Below are 23,818 nucleotides of genomic sequence, written 5' to 3' on the forward strand. Positions count from 1 at the left end.
TGGGCTCTGGAAGGTGACACTGTGGGCAGAGCCCCACAGGGGAGGGGTCTGGCACAGAGTGAGGGGACCTGAAGGAACCAAATTATAAAATCTGAGCAGATGGTGGTGTTTAGGAAACTGTTCCCTGCAGGCCTGGGACCTGCACCAGCACTCCCACAGGGAATTTGGGAGCTGTTTTCTACCATCTTCCAGCACAGCTCCAGTTCTGGTCTCCCAGTGTCCCAGGCAGTGCTCTAAACTGGATTTTAGTTACACTCAGTCTTCACGTGTTGTAGGTGCCCCAAGTGTACAGAACTTAAATGTGTGTTTTCCAGCTGGGAAGAGCCACAGCCTGGCCTGGAGCAGAGCTGCCTTTCCTGCCTGACACCACCTGGAATGATCAGGGATTCTCTGCTGTCCTGGCATTCCCAGCAGCGCCCAACTCTGAGAGGGCAACACCTCAAGAGGGTGTTACACCTCCCTGAATCCCTGTCCTGGATTCTTCCCTGTCTAGGGAAGGCAGGTCTGGGAGGCACCAACTCCTCTCTCCATCACCTGCAAAGTGTGACTGGGCTGGAGCAAACAGAAACTCAGCATCAGTTACTTCCCACATTCCCATTCCAGCAGTTCCAGGACAAATTGCTCAGGGTTGGGGTGGCCCAGAGGACTCTGCTCCTCATTCCCATCCCCTGAGCAGGGACACTGGGCCCTGCTGCTCCCTCTGAGGGGGCCACTGAGGATTGTCTCCAAAACACACCCCCCAGCACAGTAAAATGCAATCTAGTTTATTGGTTAATTATATACAGGGGATTCTTGATATTCACAGTAACATCAGACGAGTTACCTCACAAAGAGCGAGAGCAAAACCAGAACTGACAGTCCACTGTAAACAAAACTAGAAATCCTGCTAGGTTTGGTAGGACTGGCTCCAGACAAAAGGCACTGAAAGAAAAACAACAAAAGCCAGCTGAGGGACACAGCTGGATTCTCTGTGCTCCCTCCAGGATGATAATCCAGAGGCACAGCATGGAGACCAAACATCAGGGACACAACAGGCACGAGGCATCACAGCCCAAGGAGGACATCACAGCCCAAGATGATACGTGTGTGTCAACAGGAATTTCCTGTCCCCAAGTCATAACCAGTAGAGCCCTCAGCTCCCTGTGTTACAGGACAACCTTAACGTCAGACAGCACAGGGGCTGGGGCTGCCCCAGAGCAGATCCCACCAAAGGCAGGTCAGGCTTTGCTCAGGCTCTGCCAAAGCACAGGGCTGGGAACACACAGCCAGTGGGATCTGGTGGGACACACGGAGGTTGGGACACAGGGAGGTGACTCCTCTGGATTGTCACACTGACCTAAGGGAAGCACAGCCCGAGCAGGCAGGGACACACGGACTGAGCACGTCCCTTCCCCAGCTGTGAGCCCAGCAGCAGGGAGGGCACAACCACTTCCCCCACACCTTCCCTGGGCATCCCGGGCTCCCCGTGCTCCAGACAGGCTGTGGGAGGCACCTGGGAGACTCCTGCCCAGGTGAGCACTCACTGGGGTCAGTGACAGGAGATTTTTTATTTTAGCTCTTTGGGCACAAAAAGCTGTTAACTCAGCTCCTTTTAATCTCTATTTGCTCTGCCCAGAGAAAGCAGGATGTCCAGATGAACAGCTGGCATCAACCCAGGAGGGCTGGCTTTAGGAGCTGCAATTCCAGTGCTGGCATGGCTTTGCCCTGTAAGGCTCCCAAGCTAAAAAATTAAATTCAGCCTCTGTGCTGCCTGAATTTAAAGGAGTAACAGGGGGGTGATGGCTCTGATGGTTACGAGATTGAAGACATGCAATTCTTGTGTCCACAGACATGCAGGATGTCTGGGGGTGATGTCAGAGCAGACAAAGCTGTGTCCTCTCTGGTGCGAGCAGGGGCAGGAGAGGAGCCCTTGAGGGCAGAGGTTCTCATCTCGGGGGAAACAATTCCAAGGACACAGGTGCTACACGTAGAACGAGGCAGAAAAGCAAACAAGAACAAATTTACACTGGAAGAGCCACAGCCTAATCTCCAAGTCATCCACCTCTGCTCAATCAGAGAATTCAAGTCAGGTCACTTGGACACACGGAGAGGTGGGGAAAGGTGACAGGCCAAGGTTCTGGTTCAGAGAAAGACACAGCAAGAGGTATATGAAGTAATTATTGTCACCACACAAAGCCACTCCTGACCATTCCCTGTGCTCAGCCATCCTGTAATGGCACCAACTCCAGCTCCCTCCGGAGAAACCGATGGGAACAGAGCTGGAATCGTTGGCTCTGAGCTCCTTCAGGGGTCGAGCCCACAGTGCAAACCTTCCACATCATCACCCACATCTCCAGCATTTAACAGCTCCAGTTTTCCCTGACCAACACCTGGATTTCCTCTCAGCTCTCTCAGGGAGGGGAAGGGGCAGTTTTCCAGTCCCATGGAGAGCCATGACTGCTGGGAGGGCACAGCAGAGATGTCCCCGTGACAGCAGACAGGGCACCAGTGGGTTTGCAGCCTCTCACTGACACAACTCCCTTCAAAGGCCAGGCTGGGGAAGCATTTTTCCTGTCTCTCACCAGGAGGTGGCCAGAACTTTTCCATGAAAAGAATTTTGCCTCTTTCACCCAGAAACCAGGAACTTAAGCCTGCTTTTAACTCAGCTCCTTTTATTCTCTATTTGCACTACCCAGAGAAAACAGGATGTCCAAATAAACATCTGGCATCAACCCAGGAGGGCTGACTTTAGGAGGTGCAATTCCAGTGCTGGCGGCAGCAGTCATGGATTTCCTTCCCAAAAGGGTGGAGAGGGTGGGCTCTGTGCTCAGGAGCAGCATCAGCACCACAGAGCCCCCAGGAGCAGGGATGGCCTTGCCCTGAAAGGCTCCTGGGCTAAAAAGCCATTCCAAGGATCCCTTTTCCTCACACAGCTGCTGCCAACGATCACCAGCAGCATCTCCAGAGTTAAAAATGCTCCCTCAGAGGGATTACCTGTTCTCATGGCACACACACCAGTCCTGCTCTGAAAGTGGTGCCTGTTCTCAGTGCCCTTCTCAAATTCCAAATGTTTTCCCTTTCAGCCAGTTATGGGCACAAACTGGGCATCCTGGGGAGGGTGAAGACTCCAGCTTTGCACCACATTCCCTACACCAACCAGCAGCCTAATATCCAAGTGCTGACCCACAGCTGACCCCCCCAAAGCCTGCCCTGGGCTGGCTCTGCCCCTCTCAGAGCCCGTCCTGCCTGTGAGATGTGCAGAGCTCCCAGCACGGGCACAGTGGGATTGGTAAAACAAGAGGAGTCATCTGGCTCAGGAATACTTTTTAACCAGCCCAAGCTGCTCCAAACTGCACCTGAGAAGAGACTGAAGGCTGCTGTAGTCCTGTTTCCCTTCTCCTCTTCCCCAGATCTCTCCTTTACAGGAATGTGGTTGTTTCAACCCTTCAGCTCCATCCAGGAATTCCCTCTCCAGCCATTTTAACTTTAGTGTCATGAAATCGTTACTCAGCTCTTGCCTCATTTACAGAACTAGTTTTAGTAACCCCAAAGTCTAGCTCTGGATCCATCCTGGTGCAGTTCCACATGAAGTACCTGCAGGTTCAATGGTTTATTTAGTTTTTTTTTTTCCCTGTAAATACACAACTTGTCCTGTGTCTGCTCCGTGTCTTTCCATGATTGGGAAGGGAAGGCAGCCAAACTCCAGTGTTCTCGCTGGAGGCTGAGTAAAGCTGCTGGATACATCAGATTGACAACACTCATCATCCTCTGGTGAGCCTGGAGGGCAGGTTCATCCACTCCCTGCAGCACACGGGTCACATCCTCGGGTCAAAGTCCTCCCTTGCCAGGACACACCTGAGTGTCTGATGTGCAGCACCAAATCTTCCTCAGAGGCTGAGTCCTTCTGCAGCAGAAGGTGTCATTGGCCCCAGAAGCCACAATGCCAGGGTGATCCCTCCCCTGGCATTATGTACACAATGAAAAAAAACAAAACAAATTAAAACAGCCATTCACACAGATAGAGCTCTACGGGCAACTTTGAGCTTTTCCTGCTGTTCATCAAACCCTCACTGATGAGCGTTTACAATTTAAAACCAAAACGGTTTTGTTTTCTTTTTTAAAAGAATAATTTCTACATTTCTGTCAGCCAACTAATCTCAATCACAGCATAATCTAAGAATAAAGCAAACCCTGGCCAAGGATGGCTGCCAGGGACTCTCAGGAGCCAGGGGGAGCAGCACAGCCCAGCTCCTCACATCCCTGCAGCCCAGCCAGGAACCTGCGGTGGGTTTTCCTTATCGTGATTCTCTTGCAGCTCAGGAATGATCCAGTCCTTGGGATGGCTGCACTTCCAGGGAGCAGGGGGGTGGAGAGGCCTCTGGGCAGCACCCAGTGTTAATGGCAGTGCTCTGTGATATCCACCACGACTGCCTTTTTCCAGCTGAAGAAGAAGTAGCCGGTGCCAGCTCCCGCTGCCACGGCGATGCAGAGGTACCCGTTGTAGGTCATGAAGATCAGCATGAGGAAGTAGCTGACCACCACCTGGATGATGTGCAGCACAGTCTGCAGGAGGTGGGGGAAGCTCAGCATCTGCTGTCTGGGAACACAAACCCAAACGACCATCAGCAAACAGGAGACAGCTGGGAAATGCACATCATGCACATCCCCAAGGAAAAGCTCGGCTCTGAGGCTGCCAGGGCAGCACAGAGGGCAGGGGATGGCAGAGAAGGTCACAACAGCCTGAAAAGGGACTCCTGCATGAACCTGGAGCTGGGGTTTTCCCCACAGAGCTGCCTGCTGGCAAAGCAAGCGTGGAACTTGCTGGGAGGACTCAACTTTTAATGAGAGACAGACTTTGTCAAGCTTATTTTACCCCCCATTCAATAAGCAGAAGGGGGTTCTGCACAGTAGCTTTGACTACCTGTCCACAGAAGTTTTCAGTATTTCCTGTCAGGATCACTGCCTGTTAACACCCAAACTGTTCCTGGGAACTCCCCAGGTGTGTTCATCACAAAACCCCCAAGCTCATCTGGCTCCTTGCTGCTCCTTTCCCCCTTTTGTGCCCCGTCCTCGAGGGTGGCCAAGCCCAGTGTCCTCCAGTGTCCCAACACTCAATACTGGCTGCAGCAAGTTCCTTCTGTCCCAGTTCCACCTGGAGGGATTTGCTTTAGAGTGCAGTGAAACCCTTACCCAACAGTTTTGTGTGTCTCCATCAGGATGGTGCCGTTGGGGCCCGGCACTGGCATGGAGTTGTAGCGGATGCTCACTTGGGATTTACGGAGCAGACACTCCCGGGCAATCTTAAGGCCTTCATAAAACATGGCCAGGAAGAAGACAGCCACAAAAGCACCAGCCATCTCTGACAAGAGAGGAAACGTCATTGTCTCTGTGCAACAAAACCTGTCACAAGGGTCACTGGGTGGTTGACCAACCACGTTGGGCTGTGCAGGCCCCGGCCGGGCACCGTGTGCATGCACGGGTGGGAAATGGGAATTCCATCCACACAATAACTGGAATTTCACCCAGCAAGTGAAAGCAGCAATCACTTTTGCTAATAAGACCAAATTCTTGAATTATATAACTATCTCCCTTTCGTCCCACAGATGCCACTGAAACCAGACTCAACACAGCACGTCTCTGCATTTTTGGCATAAATAACAATTCCTGAAACGTTAATCCTTAAACACCGACTGCACATGTTTTTGTTTGGACTGGACAAGACAGCGTTACTAACCTCCAGGAGAATTGATTGTAAGTCCAGAAAACAGCAATGGCACATTCTCACAGCTGAAGTGGAAAGTCATGGCCTGCCCAAAACACAAAGAACACCAAGGTGAGCCTGAGCAGCTCATCCCAGATGGAGCTCAGAGCAAGAGTCAGCAACAGGGGTTGTACCACAGCAGGAACTCAGATCAGCTGGTCACCACACAGACATGAAGTAAATCCCCAGTAAATCAGTGTAGCACCCACAAAGGGATAGAGCTGCAGGTTCCAGTTCCAGCGAGCAGCCCTGGGCAGAAGGCACTGTCCCTCCAGGGTACCTCTTACAGGTAAGTGCCTCCTCTTGCTTTTGGAGCTCCTTTCCTCCTCAGCATCAGAAGTGTCAGGGATTGGGGGATGTCTCCATGGAGCTCACCCTTTCCTCCTCATCCTCGCAGGGGTTGGGGTACAAGGCACTTTCCTTTCCCCACCGTGACCCCCTTTGAGCTCACACAAGTGAGGGTTGTACAGCTGAGTCCTCTGGTCCCTGTGCCAGCAGAGTTGCTTCCCTGTGGAATTCCTAATATCCCATGGGAAACAGAGGCCTAAACACAGGTACCACAAGGTGTATCATATGTAAAACAGGACCACAACTTCCCCTGGGAGAAAAGAAGGGCTCCTGAGGCTGCACAGTGAGTGCTGTGGGAAGGGGAGATACCAGTGATCCCCTGGCCAGCTGGAGGTGACATGAACTTCCCATCCAGGTAAATACAGGGCAGTTTGGCATGTCCTGGCCACAGCTGCACACAGTGTTTTCTCATGGAAAGTACTGACCAAGCAACAGGAACTGCTGTTTGAACTCTCCTTAATTAAGGTTATTTGCTGAAGCTCAGAATTCATGATTCATCTCAGCATCTGTGAGGATCAGCAGACATTCATTACCCCCAGAGCAGAAATCACTGTGAAACAGCTTTCAGAGAGCACTTTCATCTCTCCAGTGGATTTAACGTTTTTACATTTAAAACAAAAGCCACACAAACCAAAGAACTGCAGCTGAACCAGAGCCTGTTACTTGGAGCCACTGAGGAATGGGAAGACACACCTTAAATGTGCTCAGCCTGGTAAATAAGATGCTGTGCCTATGCACTGCTTTCCCTGACAGATTTATGTGCCACATTAACGTAAAATCTTGTGTAATTACTCACAGTTTTCATCTGCAGGGCAAGGCAGGGTCCTGTAGCTATTGCCTGAACACCTGTCACTTGTAAAGAAATGACATTTATATGGGAAATAATGGCTCAGAGGATGCCAATACTAAGGTGGGGGATTACAGGAAGAGCTTTACAAGGACAGCAGTGGCAGTGTTGGACTCTGAGTTGCACCTGGGCCAGGCTCACTGAGGGGAGGCTGTTCTAGTCCTCTCTCCTGCTGTGGTGGTTGCAGTGTAAGCAGAAGCAGCAATTCTTGATTCCCTCCTTGGCACAGAGCTGGCAAACTCCAGCTGAAGGTCTGTAAAACATCCTCCCGAGAACCCTCTCATGTGAAATGGGAACGCACACTCTCTCCCCTCCTTTTGAAATTTAACCCTAAACAGACATGTTTGAATAATCTAAAACACTCTAACAGTATTTGGAAAAGGTAGAGAAAGCTGACAGAGTTCCTAGAACTGGTTCCACACGGCCATTTCCATGGAAACCCTGGGCAGGATCTCCACAAAGCCCCAGGGGTGCCAGAACGCACAAGCCTGGACCTGTTGGAATCCAAATCAGCTGGAGCAGCAGGATCCAGGACCTCAGTGCTAACATGGCAAAGAGCCCTGGCAGCACTTTGCTCCCCAAAGTGAGCTCCAAGGTTCAGGAGGGAAAGGGCACAGAGCTGGTGGGGGCAGGTCAGCACAGCCCCTCACCCTGCTGAGCTGCCTGGGGCTCTCCCTGACAGCCTGCAGAGCTCCATCCCTCTGTTCCTGGCAGGAAAATGCTCACTCTGCACTCCTGCCTTTAGCTGGCTGCAGAGCACACCCCAACCTGGCTGCTAGAAAGGTTTTTGCAAGAAAAAAAAAAAACATTTTGCCAAAGGATCTCCAGCCCTGAAATCCATCTCACCTTTCACATCCCCTCACGCCTCACCCCAGGAGAGCCACAGTGGGGTCTGGGTTTTACCTGGGTGGATTCCTGCCTCCCAAAGCTCAGTTTAACCTCCAGTTCTTAAGAGCACAGCCTCTAAAATGACAAGTTACCCTGAAGCACAGACAAGGGAAAGCTCTCTGGTTAGTGCTGACCTCCCCACTCACCATTGCCATCATGTCAGATCCGTGGCCGTGTCCCGAGGGGGCTGTGGAGTGGAGGTGCTCAGGAGGGTGAGTGGCTGACAACATGGAGCTGTTCCTGTGGTGCTCGTGAGACATCTCCATGGCAGGGAGGTTCAGGAAGGCACATAGAAAAGTGGGAGCCTGGAAAACAAAAACAGAACGCTGCTAGGAAAAAAAATGTGGTTTCTCTGCTGCTACTCCAAGAGCCACTGAGAGCTTCTGCCTCTGGAAAACTCCTGGAGCATCCTCATGGTCCTGCTCTGACTGCAGGGAGCACAGAGCAGGACAGTTTAAAGGAGGTGTGTCCCCCTGAGCTTGACATCACTGGATTGCTGCACCATCCTCCACACTCCTGCCAGAAAGGGAGTTAATCTGGTTGAGGTGGCACATGGACACAAGGGCTCACTATAAAGGAACATTTCTTATCTGTAAGAGGTAAAAAACAAAGTCTCTTCTCAATTGCAGTCATGCAGGAGGCAAAAATATCTCAGCCCTCACTTTAAATTGCATATACTAAAGGATCAGATGATGAGATTTCTCTTAATTGACAGTTATGCATTTTCCTGGGGACATGTTTAACACAGCAATTGTGTTAGGGGGTACAAGACCTACTGCCAGGCAAAGGTCTGCAACAGCCACAGGCAATCCGGTGTCATTTCCATGAGCTTCACATTGCCACATCTCCCCTCTAATCACATTAACACAGTGAGAGCAACACTCAAAAGGCTGCCAGTCCAAATCCCTAATCTGGTTACCACAAATCAGGGGTGTCTGGACACACCACCTTCAAGACAAAACCCCCCTCCCGGGCTGGATGTTGGACGTGGCTCCTGCACTGCCTGGGCTGGGACCTGAACAATTCCTGGTGGAAAATGGAAATCACCAGGTAGAAACAGCAACAAGACAGAAAACATCCTGGGAACACCAGTCAGTCCTGGAAGGACAGGATCTGTCAGACTGGACCCTGCCTGGAATACTCTGTGTACCCTCCCACTCCAGTCCAGCACTGAAGTAAAACCAAGTGCAATAAAAACCAAAGAACAGACGCTCTATCAAATGAAAGTTAAAAAAATAATGAGAGGAGACATCCTTCCCTCCAGATAAATCATCAGGAGAGTTTACAAGTGCAGTTTTTCAGTTTTTTAAGCCAAAAGGCAACATGGTGTTTGAACAGGTAGGTATGGCTGTATTGAGATTGGAGAGAGGAAATAAAACCCTGGAAGAGCTTTCTAAACTGAAAATAGCACACAAAACCCCACATGGCAACCAGCTGTGGAGGAGCTGGTTCAGTTTGTGGCCTGGGGATCCTAAAAGGCTTTAAATTTAAGGGAACAGTGAGAGAAATGAAAGATTTGGGGAAGACAAGGAAAAAAAGATAAGTCAGCAGTGCTGGGGATGAACTCATGAGAGGGAATGAATACACTGAAATTAAATAATGCAGGTAAGCACCTGTAAGCAACAACAGGAACACACAGCTCAGGTATGTCCTGTGTCTCTGCAGCTGAGGTTTGTAGCCCATCCCTTATTGCATTAGACAACTCACAATAATCCCTTGGAAAGTAACTTGTATAGAATTAATGGCACTGAGTAAAGCAGAATTAATTCCCTGCCCATATTTCTGCTAAGATTTTTTAGCTCACTTCGCCCCTATCTATGCTTAAATACCGAGACCAGAAAAACATCCACAGGGAGGAAAAAAGAGAGACCAGTGGAAGCAGCAGCTCAGCTGACACAGAAAAGCATCCCCAGGGGATACCTGTGGAATGGACGGTGTGACCTCCACATGGCACAGCTTTGAACATCATCCTGGTCCAGAGCTGAAAGGTTCAGGCTCTAGAACTGCAGCCCCAAAATACAAAGCTTTGGGAAAGGAACCCTCTGCCAAGACACACAAACTTCAAATTGTCTTTTGCATCAGGGAAGGAAGAACAGCCCGAGTGCTTCACCCTCGGGGATCAAAGGTGATTGTGCCGCGAGAGGAAGAACGTCACATAAGAGCTTCCCCCTCCCTGGCCAAAATCTCACAGGACCAGAGAACCATGGAATATCCTGAGCTGGAGGGACCCACAGGGATCATCCAGCCCAGCTCCTGGCCCTGCACAGACACCCCAAACCCTCCTGGAGCTCTGGCAGCCTTGGGGCTGTGCCCACTGCCCTGGGGAGCCTGTTCAGTGCCAACCACCCTCTGGGGGAAGAACCTTTCCCTGAGATCCACCCTGAGCCTGCCCTGACACAGCTCCAGCCATTCCCTCAGGTCACTGGTCCCAGGAGCAGAGATCAGAGCTGCCCCTGTGTCTCCTCCCTCATCTCCTCTCACTTGACAGACCCCCTGCTTTTGCTTTGGATACAACATCCTCACCAGTGACTCCTGTCCAATGATTAGTTATCCAGTTTAGGATTCCACGCTCCTGCCAAACTCCACAGGTTCCAGTGCACTCCACAGAAACCCTGGCTGCTCCCCAGACGAAAAACTGCCTTCATGGCTGGGTTGGGTCCAGCTTCTCACTATTTTCCTTCTCACTAATCATCATTTGTCTGCAGAAAGGGAGAAACGGCGGATGTTTTCAGGATATTTGCTTTGTAGGAACAAAGAACAAGGTCAGATATTCAGGAGGGGCTGCAGTGGCTGGGCAGGTCTTGGTACAGGTCACAGAGAGCTTGGCCCTCACCTGGGCAGCTCTTTCCCACCCTGCTCCCTCAGTGTCCAGCACCAAACCCAGCCCCTGCTGCAGTGACCCAGCACTGAGGGACATTTTATGAGATCCTAAAAGATGGGGGATTAATAGTGCAAGAGGAAATAACCTTGTCTGAGCCACTTCAGCTGTGTTTTGTGTCACTAAAGGCAACCAACACATGGATAAATCTCTGCTTAAAAATAAATCAGTTCCAGGGGACAATCAGTCTCTGATTTACAACTTAGGAGTTCTCTATACCTGTGTCTTGGAGTAAAAACAACATCCAGGGCAGCAACAGGTTAATGGGTGTGTAACATTTCAAGCTGCAAATCTCTATTTGGCTTGCCCAGGCTCCTGAGAGACAAGCTGACAGATGTGGGGCTGAAGCAGGTGCTGGTTCTAACAAAGCTGGCTCCACACCTGAAGGGAAAAAAACCCACCCACACAAGGTTCTATTATTGCAAATTCTTTAAATAGGTTTAGCCTTGTACAGGCCCAGCCCTTCAGCAGGTATTTCTGTCTGAATGGGTCACTTGATCCCTGGCTGCTGCCTGTTCCCTGTGTTTGCACAGGGAGGAAGAGGCACTGGGGTGGATCCCTGAGCGTGCCCTGGAGGGGGGATCTGCCACAACCCGTGGCTGCAGCTGGCTCAGGTATTCCAGAGGGCCTGCACACCTGGAGGGCACAGACTCCAAGGGTCACACACACACTGATTTTTTGTGCTCCACACTAACCTACTGCCTAAGAAAACAAACAGGGTGGAACAGGAGGGAGGAATGAGGAAATTCTCTCCAAGGCTCATTTCTCTCTCTCTCAGTGCTGTTACCCCAGGTCAGAGGAGCCACAGCCCCCATTTCACAACCCCTCACATTTTTAAGGAAAACAGCAGGACTTGGAGCTGCACACAAGGCTTCTCTTTCCTTAAGCCATCACCCTGGAGCAGGAATGAGCTCAGGCAGGCTCTGCTCTCACAGCTTTGTGTCCCATCCCTGCAGTGTCACCTCGGCAGCTCTGCACACCGGGCTGGTTCAGGGAGAGCTGCAGCAGGAGCAGGATCTGACGACACAAACTGTCAGCACCAGGACTTGCTTTCACCCTCCACCAACATTTAACCAGTGCTGCCACACCTCACACATACAAGGAAGCCACACTCACCACCCCAGGGCACAGGGAAGGGGAGGGCAGGTAGGATATGCCAGGTACAGGGCAGGTAAATGAGCTGGAGATTTGCCAAACCCAGAGCAGTTTTCTCAAGCGGGTCTCAGCCACAACATCCCTACCATTCCACATAACCTCCACCACAGCTTCCCAATCTACTGTTTCTGCTGTGTTCATCCAGAATCCTGCAACTTCCCAGCAAAACAGAGTTTTCCCTGCGGCAAATACCCAAGGAAGTTACAGCTGGACAAGCAGAAACAGGACAGGCTATGGGAAGGACCTGCCGAGCTCCCAGAAAGCACTTTAGAAATCAGCTTGGTCTGAAACACGGTGTGCAAACAAAGCTTCCTAAAGTCACATCCCAAGGGAATGAAGCCCCTTTCCAAATCAAAAGTGTTCACAAGGGAGCCCTAAATTAAATCAACGCCCATTACAGCAGGAACTCTTCCCTTCAGGACAGTGCCTCATCTTCCCCATGCCAGTTCTGAAAACACCTGCAATAGAACTAATTCCACTGGCTCTGCCCAAAAGGACCAGAGCCTTAAAACCCACCTCCCCAGTGTCCTTTACACCAGTTATTTGTCCCACAGAGAGGGTGGTGCTGCAGTGGCCAGCACAGTGGCACGAGCCCACCAGCCCTGCCAACAGGACAGGCTCCTGCATGGAACCCTCCCCACTCCCCTCAGCACAGAGGGAGTGATTCCTACCCAGGGTCTCCCCACCAACACTTCTGGGAGCAAGAACAGGGTCAGGAAGTCCCTCTGTCCTTCTGCAGGTGTGAGAAAGACCTGGTAATACCTGCTAAGAGTTAAAATGAAAGTTTCCGAGAGAAAGCCAAGGGAAAAAGATTCAAACCAGCAAGATGGAAAGGCAGAGCTCTCTTGCCTGCACACCAGGCTCGGCTCAGCGCCGTGGGACACGAAGGAATGCTGCAGACAAAGCGCAAGAGTAATGGAAAAGGCAACCCAGAGTCCCCAGTGCTCTACTTACAGGCTGTCTGAGCTCCACTGGCTCCCAGCTCGTGGTCCCCAGCCCAGTCAGTGCCTTTATTTTTGTAGCAGTGCTGTAAATGGAGTGGGAGGGAAGCAGAGCCTGCAGACACTGCAGCTCTGTTCACCAGCTCTGCCCTGGGCTCCTCTGAATGCTCGGGCCACTCATCAGGAGACCGAAGCACTGCTTTGAGTTCATTCAGTTTCCTGGCAAACCCCACCACTTTAACCACTTCCTTTCCAAAGGGGTGGACTTGTGAGTCCTCCAGGATCTCTGGAGCTGCTTAAAGGCACAGCTGAGGGACAGACCAATGTGCCTGTTCATGCTTTAGGAGCATCCAGCAACAGCAGCCAGGGCAGAACTGCACAGACTATACAGACACACCTGATAGATCCAGGGAACAAGTGTTAAATCCCTCAGCAACACAGCAGAACATGTGTTACAGACACACACACTGCTGTTCTCCAGCCTCCAAATTCCCCTTGGAACTCTCCCAGGCAGCTTCAGCAACCCCAGGCTGGCACCCAAACACAGGGAGGGACTGTGCTGTGCCCAGCAGCCCTAATTGCACACCTCTGTTCCTCCCTTGCACAACTCCTGAAGAAGGAGCTCTCAGTGCTATTTTAGGAATTGGAGGTCACAGCAGAACTGTGGCTTGCTCTGGTACAGCCTCACCACCTCAGAGACAACCTAAAGCCTTTCCCAGGAGTTGAAGGCTTCCTAAAAGCTCAACACACCAGAAGGGGTTTGGATAAAGAGAGATAAAGAGAAGGGCATGGCCTGGGAGCAGAGCCCCAGGACATGCTAAGGCTCAGGCTGTCAGGCTGCAGTTCTGATTTCCTGGGCTTTGTCCTTGACCATGGAAGCTTGAAAATCCATTCAGGCCAGATCAGCAGAGCCAAACAGGAAAACTCTGTGTGACAGAGGGCACTTTCTCCCTCTCCACCTGTAGGTGGGAGGGATACAGCTGAGCTAGTCACCCCGATGGGTTTCAGGAGCTTCTGGAGGAGGATGAGAGGAACTCTGGAGGAGTGGAGTGCAGGCAGTGGAGACTGATGGGCAAAATAAAAGCTCAGCAGGGCTGCAGATCACATCCTGTGTTCAGCTCCAAAAGGGGACGATGCCTGGGCAGGCTGGGCCGTGCCAAGGTGGAATCAGTGAGCAGGGACATCAGCAGGGAGAGGCAGCCAAGCTGGGAGCACACGGAGCTCAGCTCTTGGGCAGCTGGAATGCACGTGCCAGGAGGAGCAAGGGGCTCTCAGAAATGACATCCAGGACTGCCCACATTGCATGAGGGGAGGAGGATCACACAGGAGATCTGCTCCTCTGTCATCAACTCCACTGAGGATCCCAGCTGGAACCACTACAGCACAGTCCTGGTTGCTGAGGGCGATGACTGAGAACATGGCCCACCAAAACCACTCCACTGACACAGCAAAAACTCCAAACAATGGTCCAATTCCAGACTACGGATTCCAGTTGGGATGGTGGCTCACACAACCTTCCTGGAGCTGCACAACATTATTTGGCAAACTGATGCAGTTATATACATTAATCAACTTTTAACTAAAATGAAGACTAAAAGGAGTTGATGAAATATCAGTGTATGTCCAACCCTCGAGGTCCTGTCCCTTGCTTTGAACCGAACTGAGCTGCACAACCAAGGCAAAGCTGGTCACACTCACTTTGCACCATCCCCATTACTTGAGGAGGGGCCAGAGCTCTTCCTCTCAGCGTGGCTACAATAATGTCCCTTTGATGGAGTTTATTTTCACAGTAAACTTGTCTGGTCACCTTCTGTGAGAGGCCCTGCTTGATCTGCTTCCCTAAAAGGGCACAGTCACTCCTAATCTCCCAGCTTCTGCAGACTCCTCAGGAAACCTCTAAATCTTTGAACAAATAAAAGAAAAATAATCCAGGACAGGCTGTTCTTTACAGGACAATGCACTGGACTTCATTAGGTGCAGCACACACCATGTCTCAGTAATGGGCCCAGTGGAGTGAAAGGCAGCTGAAAACAGGCCTGCAGAGCAGCAAACCTCAGCCTCTAAGCCTGATAACATCAGAGGAAAGGCTGAGAAATGCTGGCAAGAGGTGGCAAAATACTGGGGTGCTGGTCAGGCTGGGCAGCAAACAGCCTCCTGTGCAGTCAAGTGTTTCCCTCAGCCACCCTGGAACTGCAGGAGGTAGAACTGCAGTGAGAGAAGGAACTCCTGGGAAGCAAAACTGAGGGGTCCCTGCCAGCCTTTCCTGGCTGTAGCCTCGTTTCTGCTGGAGAAGTCTGATCCAGCCCAGGTTCGAGCTTTGCACTGAGATCCAAGTGTGAAGTGCAGTCTTACAGACCAACCCATGCCCCCAGCTGTGGGGCCAAATCCCGGGCTCACCACCTGCACACCTCTCCATGTTCCCCCCTCCTGGCAGGCCATGGGACACCCACCCACCCCTTCAACCAGCAGCACAAGCTGCTTCTCCCCACCCTCTGTGGGATGTGGTGATGAGGACGGTTCAGAAGGTGCCCCCCAGGCTTTGGGGCTCAGAGCACAGCGGTGGGTACATGTGACTGGATCGTTCTCATGCCAATGCAAATGCAACACAGCAGGAAGGGCACGACACCAGGAATGCCGCTGGGATTGGGTCTGGCAGCTCCTGTGAACGCCACAAGGTACACACTTGCAAAACAGGGTTTGGCAGATGATGCTAGGCACACATCTGTCACAAAGCCTGGCTCAAGGGAAGGATTTTTGGGTGGCAGACAGATGCTGAAGGCTATCATGAGGCTGAGGACACTTATCCACACAAAGGACTCTTATCCACACAAAGGACAACCAGGCAGGACACAGCAAATTGGTTTTGGAGAACCAGATGTCAAGAGTGCCATGGACTGAAGTGTTCAGCAATAACCTGTCCCCTTCCTGACAAAACAACCTGCGGGAGCCCAAATTCACCTGAAGTCCCCAGTGGGACCCTTTCAAAGGATCTGAGCACATTCCACCCGTGGCTGTCTCTGACAAGCCCAGCCAGGGACTATAATAAGCTGAGCAAATCCAAAGTACAGCCCAGGGAACAAAGCCCAGCTCTCCTGGCCCAGAGCCGCCCCCCCACTGACCAGAAGCAGAGGGCCAGGAACAGACATTTCAGACACAAGGTGGTGTTTTTACTGCTACCAAACACCAATAAACATGGTGTTCATACAGGGCAGATGCTCCATCAGCAGACAGAACTCCAGTAGTGTCCAATTAAAAGGTGATTGGCATCTCTTCCCCAGGGCAGAGTTTGCCTGCTCGTCTCTGAGTGGCACAAAACTTCCTCCTTTTCCACATTCCTGCTCCAGCTCCAGGGGAACAGCCCCCAGCTCCAGCCAGCTCTTCCCCCTGCACACACACAGCAAGGACACACCCCTGTGGCACTGGGGGTCACAGCCAGAGCAGATCTGTTCTGCACCCCCGATTCCTGCCCTCAGGAGTGACTTGCCTTGCTCAAGCCTCCCAAGGGCACTGTTTCTTCCATTCTGTACATGGACAGTATTTCCTGCCCTGTTCTCAACCAACAGCCTTTTGGATCCTCTATTTTCCCTGTGCTGTTCATTGTTCCCCTTTCACTCCAGGTGCACGAGGCAGCCATCCCCCTTTCTGGCACACAGAGAAGTTTCTGGAAAGCGGCAGAGTTGAGGCACCTCAGGACATGCCAGCCCTGAGGAGTGGCTGCCATTCCCACAGCTCCCAAAGCAGAGGAGATGCAGCACCAAAGCTGACTCAGGCACCCACCTGGAGACAACAGCAGAGCTTTAGAGATGCCAGAACTGACACAGGGGGCCACGTTACAATTTCTTTAGGAAACATCCAGGCTACGAGGCTCCTGCCAAAGCATGGCAGACACCAGAATTCGTAAGGAATCAGCATGAATTCAGAGCTAGTGCTGACAAGCTTCCATCACAGGCCATTCCCAGGAGGCATCTCCAGAAGAACCTCCTCAGCACTCCCTGGGCATGTCAGAGGTCAGGATCAGCCCAGCTCTGCAGACTGGCCTCGCCATCAGAGCTTCACCTCCCTTCCTCACAGCATCCAGGGCAAGCCACAGGAGCACAGTGACATATCCATGTCCCAAAATCCACAGGATCCAGGCTGAAGGCGCCTCCTTCCCCCCAACCCAGGAAGGGAAGAGGCGGAGATAAGGCAGGATGGCTCAAATCCCAGCGGGGTGAGAGGAAGGGGTGGGTGCAGCCAGGAATCACCCAGGAACCTCCTGCTAAAAACCCTCAGCACTCACCTGGGAGCTGAGGACAACTGGGGACCCTGAGCTGTGAGGAGATGCAGGACAGCAGCAGGAAGAGGAGACAGAAAAGCAGAGCCACGTGACCCAGATTTCCAAGATTACACAACTCCTGAATAAACAGACATTTCCTTATGGTCTGTGGTGGTTTGTGCACAGATGTTACACAACCAGACAAGGGAATGGTGACCAGGGAGATGTGATCCACGTGACCAGAGAGCTGAAACCACCCTGCTGTCTCAGGGCAGGCTGGGAACAAGAGGGAAGGAGTCCTGAGCCTTGTGATACTCTTCAAAAACTTATAATCTAAAAAAATAAAAAAAAAATTAGTATTTGGAACTGTATCCTGCAAGATTAGACAACTTCTGCTTCCTTAGAAAAGCCAGGCCCAGTGAAGAATTTCATTTCCTATTCTATATGCCTTAATCAAGAACACCTTCTAACCTAACAGACCTTTTTTAAATGAAGGGAAAATTTATATCTTAAAGTGAAAAAAACTACCTTTTGCATACAAATTTCTTCATTGTGCTCACTAATTCAGCATCCAGACCCCTGCAGGTTCAACACCTCCTGCATCATTGATTTGAATGAAACTGTCTCCCACAAAAAGGGTCTGTCCAGAGGGTAAGGACATGGATTATTGTTTGTGAGCATTCAGTGGCCACATGCAGAAACATTCCATCTGCCAGGGATGACATGTCAGGATGTGAGACAGGGAACTTGCCAGTTAATTCCTGATCAACCACTGCTCTGTGGTTTGCTGAGGTGGGAAGGTCACACAGTGTAAACAGCTCTGCCCAGATTGATTTTCTAAGGTGCCTTCTGGCCCCACGCTCTGTAAAACTGTAAAACCACCTCAGCAGACACAAAATGAAACCCAGAGTCAACAAGTGCATTCCCAAGTCAGCAAGCCCAAGTCTCCTCAGTGGAAAAATGACTCAATGTGCCCTTGAAGTGCTGGCCTTTAATACAGGTGTAGCATTACTGATGTTATCTCCCAACAGCACAAATAGCTTTGTCTCACACAGATAAAACTAATGCTGAGGGTAATAAAGTGGATGGCAGTGGTTTATTACAGGCTTCATAAAAGGGAGCCCAACATCCAGCAACAGGTGATTCAGCAGACTCACAGATTCCCAGATTTGACCCTACGTGCCCATTTTCACACAGCTCATTTTCCCTCTCTGGCTGTTCTCCAACATCAGAACCAGACTTAGCCCAGAAAAGGCAACACTTGTACAAGTTCTGAGCGGGCTTCGAGATGTTTTGACAACCTGGACAAGAAGAAAACCACCCCCCAGAACTCCTCGTTCATTTTCCACACGTATGAGATGTGCTGGTTGAAACAATTCACACTGGTTTTTCTGCGTCCAGATCGGCCACACGCTCATTCCCTTCCACCACATGGGAAAGCTTCCCTGATTAACAATCCCAGGAGCACATTTCACTGCTTTCCTTACATAGGTTAAGTGGTTGTTTGTCTCTAATTGCTCCTCAGAAGGTGTCCCTGTGCAGACACAGCGTTTTAAAGTGGCCACTGAGCCATTCCCTGGAGCTGTCACGTTCCAGCTTGTGCCAGGTTGATGTCATGTCCTTATGGGAATACACTGGGATTTCCAGCATGCCAGGGTCACCTTTTGGATGCAGCCTTCGACTAAAGACTCAGGAGTTCACAAGATTGACTTCTACAAAAATATTTAAACCTTCTCTGCTTGCAGAGGAGAAGTGGATGCATTTAAGTTCATTTTCCATCGCCATCCATGAATGGCTGCCCAGGGAGGGGGTGGAGTCATCACCCTCCCTGGAGGTGTTTAAGGACAGGCTGGATGTGGCATCAGTGCCATGGTCTGGGTGACAAGGTGGGGTTGGGTCAAAGCTTGATCTCAGGGGTCTTTTCCAACCTGGTTGATTCTGGGATTCTGTCCCTCATCACAAAACCTTGTTCTGCCACAGCCAAGAAGCAAATTCTTTTGTGCTTCCAAACACTTGTTGTTTTGAGAAGCCCGAAGCTGCTTCTGGGCAAAAATGCAAGGTAGAACTGGGGCCACCAGCAGCAAAAATTCATTCCACTGGGTTTTTAATTAAGCCCAGGAAGCTGATCTCTGTTGTGGCAGATGGTTAAGACCAAACTAAACATCACCAGAGGCACCTTCCTGCTCTTGCCCCGTGATCCTGGCAAAGAGCAAGAGGATGGAACACGACATATAAACAGCTTCTAGGTAGAAACACAAATACTTGCAAGGGAGCACAAATCCATAGCCCCAGTCCATGGAACAGAGCAGCTCCACATTCCCCTTTGGGAAAAGCAACTGAATTACTGAAAATATTATTGAATATAGAATCACTGAAAATACAATCTCCAAGGCAGAAGATCTGGGATATCAAAAAGAGGAAAGGAGCAATCAAATCAAGCCGTTTTCTGGGAAGGAGTTTGTCTGTGGACACTCTTCTGCCAGGACCACCTCTAGGGCGTGGAAAGCTGGAACAAAGAGCCATCAGCAATGTTCTTACAGGTGACAAAAAACCACTGTGGGGAAAAAGCTTCGAATGCTGCCTTTTCCATCAAGCTCTCAAACCCCTGGGCTGCCACAGAGCTGCTAATCCAAAGCAGAAATGATTCAGAGCTAAAAAATGCTCAGTACTTACTATTCCAGAGAGGGGTTTTCCATCTACTGACTCCAGGAGAACAGTCTTTTCCAGGCAGACGAGGAGCCTGACAGAGCAAAGTTTCTCAACCCTCAGATAATGCTGACAGCACAACCATGCTTATCTGTATCAAAGGCTAATCATTAACTCCTGCTTGGATTGGGCTGGGACCAGAACAAGCACTGGGATGCTCACACGGAAATCCATGGAACAGCAGAAGCAACCCCTGAGTCTCCCTCACGAGACCTCTGCAAAAATGCAGATATTTTAGAAGACCCTGACCAGGTTAAATGTGCTGCAGTGATTACTTTCCAAGACATTCACCAAAACACATTTCAAACACGAATTTCTCTGCCAGAGAAATTAGTGGTTTGCTTGCCTTCGGATATTTTGACAAGGCAAGCTTAGCTGATTTTAGTATTAGTATTGAAGTATTTAGTCTACAAACAGAGAGAGAGCAGGTGTAGATGAGCTATTAGGAAGAAATTGTTCCCTGTGAGGGTGGGGCACAGGTTGCCCAGAGAAGCTGTGGCTGCCCCATCCCTGGAAGTGTCCAAGGCCAGGTTGGACAGGGCTTGGAGCAACCCAGGCTGGTGGAAGATGTCCCTGCTCGTGACAGGGGGTGGGACTGGATGAGCTTTAAGGTCCTTTCCAACCCAAACTAGTTTGGGATTCTATTTTATCCACCCCCACAAAGAAGAAATGTGACATTTTCAAAGCTATTGGCCTGTTTTTAGGAGCTTTAGATCCTAAATTGGGCAGAGAGTCTTCAGCACTGTGTACAAGAAAAACGCTGTCGGGGTCTCCAGCTCTGCTACCTCTCTGCTTGGAAAGCTGGAGTGAACAATTCCTATGGAAAAAAAACGTGACAAAGGAGAAAGAGGGCAAGAACAGCTGAGCTGTGCCTGCAGCACAAGGGGCCTCGTGGGAGGGGCTGTGATTTCAAAGGAGATTAAAAGCAAGAGTTACACAGAAAGGGATCAACTGACAAGCAGTGCCCACGATCCTGCCGGGATGTCCTGGAGGGTTTCACTGGAGGAATTCAGAAAATTAAGGGGAGTTATGCTGCTGCCAAAAGGGTTTTTTAACTACTGGGTCTTATCAAAGAAGCAAAACAGTCAAGATAAAGTGTATTAGGCTCCACCATCCATACAGCAGGTCATCCTACATCTGTGTGAAAAGAGCAGCACAAAAATGGCTTTACAAGAACAGCCAAGGCTGCAGCAGGAACGTGAGGGCAGCTGTGAAGTTTCAGAACTGTCTTTCTTTTCAGTTGTTCAGGTTTCAGTCTGACAGTACCTGTAACACACCCCTCCATACTTCAGTCTGACCTCACACCACCTTACCCATTCAAGTTCAGCACGTCCTCATGAGATAATGCCTTATCTCAAGTTAATGAAGGGCATCAAAGCCAGTGGTAACTTGATTTGAGTTAAACCTCTCCTGGCAGAGGAGCCAGGGATCCTGACTCAGTGTCTTGCCTCAGCCACCAGACCAGGAGCTCAGACAAACACTGAGTTGCGTTGCACTTCCATGGTATCCCGAGGCTGGGTGTGTTTCTCAGGAGCTTGTGCTTCCCCTTCCCTTATCACTTTGATGTCCCAGGGTTGATTTACCCACTGGAAGTGCACGGGGTACTCGCTGCCCTCCCACGGAGCCACATGACAGCAGCGCTGTGGGATGTCCACCCCACTTCCCGAGGGATGGGCACAGTGACCTGGCATGGCCTGGCTGCTGGGAGCACAGCTTTGACTCTGCTCCACATTTCCTGGTGTTTCTCCTTCCCAAGTAAAACAGGCAAGGTTGAAAATGCAGCCAAGCTGTGCCAGGGAGCTGCTGGGCCTCTTTAGCACAACACCTTTGGAGCAGGAAATGTTCACAGAATATCAGAATGTGCTGAGCTGGAAGGGACCCACGAGGATCACCGAGCCCAACCCTCAGCCCTGCACAGGCCCATCCCCAAGGGTCACACCCTGTGCCCTAGAGGATCCTACTGGAATCCCTGGCTCCACATGGAGGAACCTAGCCAGGAGCTGCTCCAGAGCACAGGCAGGGAAGGAAATCAGCCAAGGAGCAAGCTGGGTCACAGAGAGCACGTCCCTAAGGAGGCTGGAGCCATGTGCCTCCCAAACAGCTGCTTTTCCACGCTCCCAGGAGCAGGCCAGCCCATCAGCTCACAGCAGCAGCTCAGCAAACACACTGCACCTTGGAGGTGGCCTCCAAGTACTTCTTAATCCTACAAAGCCAAGGCAAATTAAATTATCCCTAACATGAAAAAAAAAAAAAAAAGCCTGAAAGTGTATTTACCACAGGCACTCTTTCCCCCAACAGATGCAGTAAGTGCTTAGAAAAGAAAAACAGTCAAGCCTGTCAGGGTTTCTCTTCCCCACTTTAGCCAAAAGATCAGCTAAATATATCCCAAAGCTCGTACTGCAAGCTGATGTACCTTCATTAGAGGCAGGAGATTGAATCCATGATAACTAATGAGCATGTGTGGGCAGAGAAGGTTTGTGAATGTGGAGTGGCTCCCAGGAAGTCTCAGGAGAGCTTTGGGCACTCGCTGATAGTTCCATGCCAGAACACCTGGATTCTGTTCCCAGTTTGCTCCCAGTTTCTCAGGCCTGGTACCAGGAATTGCTGAGCACCCAGTGAGAACAGAGATGCTCAATCACCCACAGCAGTCTGACCTCTGCTCCAGAGCTACGGTGGCCTGCTCTATTAATTTTGATAAATATTAGATTATATATTAGATTATATTCTTATATAACTTTTGAAACAGATGATAAATGACTTTCACATCTGAGATACAACAATTGTGGGATTTTCTAATATTATATATCTGGAAAAGGAAAGAGCAAAAAGTTCTGGCTGCAATCACAGTTGTTCAAGTGCCACTGGAAATCAACTGGACCCTTGCAGACACAAACTGGTGACACAGAGAAGAAAAGATACTGGGAAGATGACATCAAAAACTGTAGAAACAAAACAAGGAGGACAAAACAGAGCCTCATCACAGCCTCCAACTCCTAGATTGGCTTCTGAACCAGGAAAGTCTAATTCCAGGACCAACAAATGAAAGACTTTAGAAAGTGCAGCAGAATAGGAGTTTAATTTGTTTACAATAACTAGTGCCATTATTCTCTGCATTAGCAGATTCCAGCTTTCAGCTGGGAAAAAAAAAAAAAAAGGTTAATGAAAAAATCATTGGTCCCATGTCCCCTGGGACCTAATTGGGAACATTTCCAGAAAATTAGATTGAAACAAAAGGCAATGGAGTAGATTAACTAAGATTGGATTTCCCTGAGGAAAACAACATAAACTAGATTGAGTCTTTTTCATCCTCCCCTTTAAAAAACCTGCCAGGGCTCCCAGTGATTTCCTGGCAGGCTCCTGGAGAAGTTCACGCTGGCAAAGTGCTTCAGCTCAGCTTCACAGAATTGTGCTGCAGGCTCCTGACAGCTTTGGGGTGACCTTCAGCCCAGGGCAGAGGAGCAGACAGGTCTGCAGAGCAGTCTCCTCTTGGACAGAGGGGGCTTCACAGCGAACAAACCAAATAGCAGAGGAGAAAATATCACATTTTAGTTCAAAGAACAAAAAGTTCTGTCTTCTCTCGGCCCTAATGCCTGCTTGGAAAACAAACCAGCTGAAGGGAAGCTCCTCAGGGCCCTGCTCAAAACTCACCCTGTGAACAAGGCAGATCTTGTCTCTGTTTGTCATATAAAACTGGAAAAGAACATTCTCAACACCCTCCCTTGTCAGGCATTAAGCTTTTGTTCAGGGAAAGACTGTCTCACTAATGCAAAACTTGAAGCTACACTGCAAAGGGATAAGGGAGAGAAAAATCCTCCCAAACCTCTTTCCCAAAAACAAAAAACCCCACAAGCCTTGTCCTTGTACCACTCTGAGTCACTGGCAGGGACGATACCTTTAAAATAAAAATGCAAACATGCCAAAGTAACTTCATTTGATTTAATTCCTCCTCTCTGCTGGCAGAAATTATTCTAATTCCCAGCCTAATTAACAAGCTGCTGTAGATTAGAAATCTGATATGAAATGAAAAGCAAGCAGCAAATCTCAGTAGGGAACAGTGGTA

The 23,818-nt window shown here is 50.2% G+C and overlaps 1 protein-coding gene across 4 annotated transcripts in view; it reads right to left on the minus strand.

Annotated features, from left to right (window-relative positions):
• Positions 1–3,457: 3,457 nt before the first annotated feature.
• The window catches only part of SLC31A1 (solute carrier family 31 member 1), a 25,987-nt gene continuing 5,626 nt past the window's right edge, over positions 3,458–23,818 (minus strand). For 3 of the 4 annotated variants that reach the window (XM_027905119.1, XM_027905118.1, XM_027905120.1), the window contains exons 2-5: positions 7,970–8,128; positions 5,714–5,786; positions 5,170–5,338; positions 3,458–4,576 (exon numbers count right to left, since the gene is read on the minus strand). In XM_027905119.1, the coding sequence (XP_027760920.1) occupies positions 4,375–4,576; positions 5,170–5,338; positions 5,714–5,786; positions 7,970–8,089 (564 nt within the window). In that variant the 5' untranslated portion in view covers positions 8,090–8,128 and the 3' untranslated portion in view covers positions 3,458–4,374. Of the gene's footprint in view, positions 4,577–5,169; positions 5,339–5,713; positions 5,787–7,969; positions 8,129–19,725; positions 19,853–23,818 lie in introns of those variants that run through there. The other variant, XM_027905117.1, reaches the window with a different exon arrangement.

Source organism: Empidonax traillii, unplaced genomic scaffold, assembly GCF_003031625.1.
Source record: "Empidonax traillii isolate 1590-97213 ecotype Southwest subspecies unplaced genomic scaffold, ASM303162v1 scaffold1123:size177737, whole genome shotgun sequence".
Taxonomy (NCBI): Eukaryota; Metazoa; Chordata; class Aves; order Passeriformes; family Tyrannidae; genus Empidonax; species Empidonax traillii.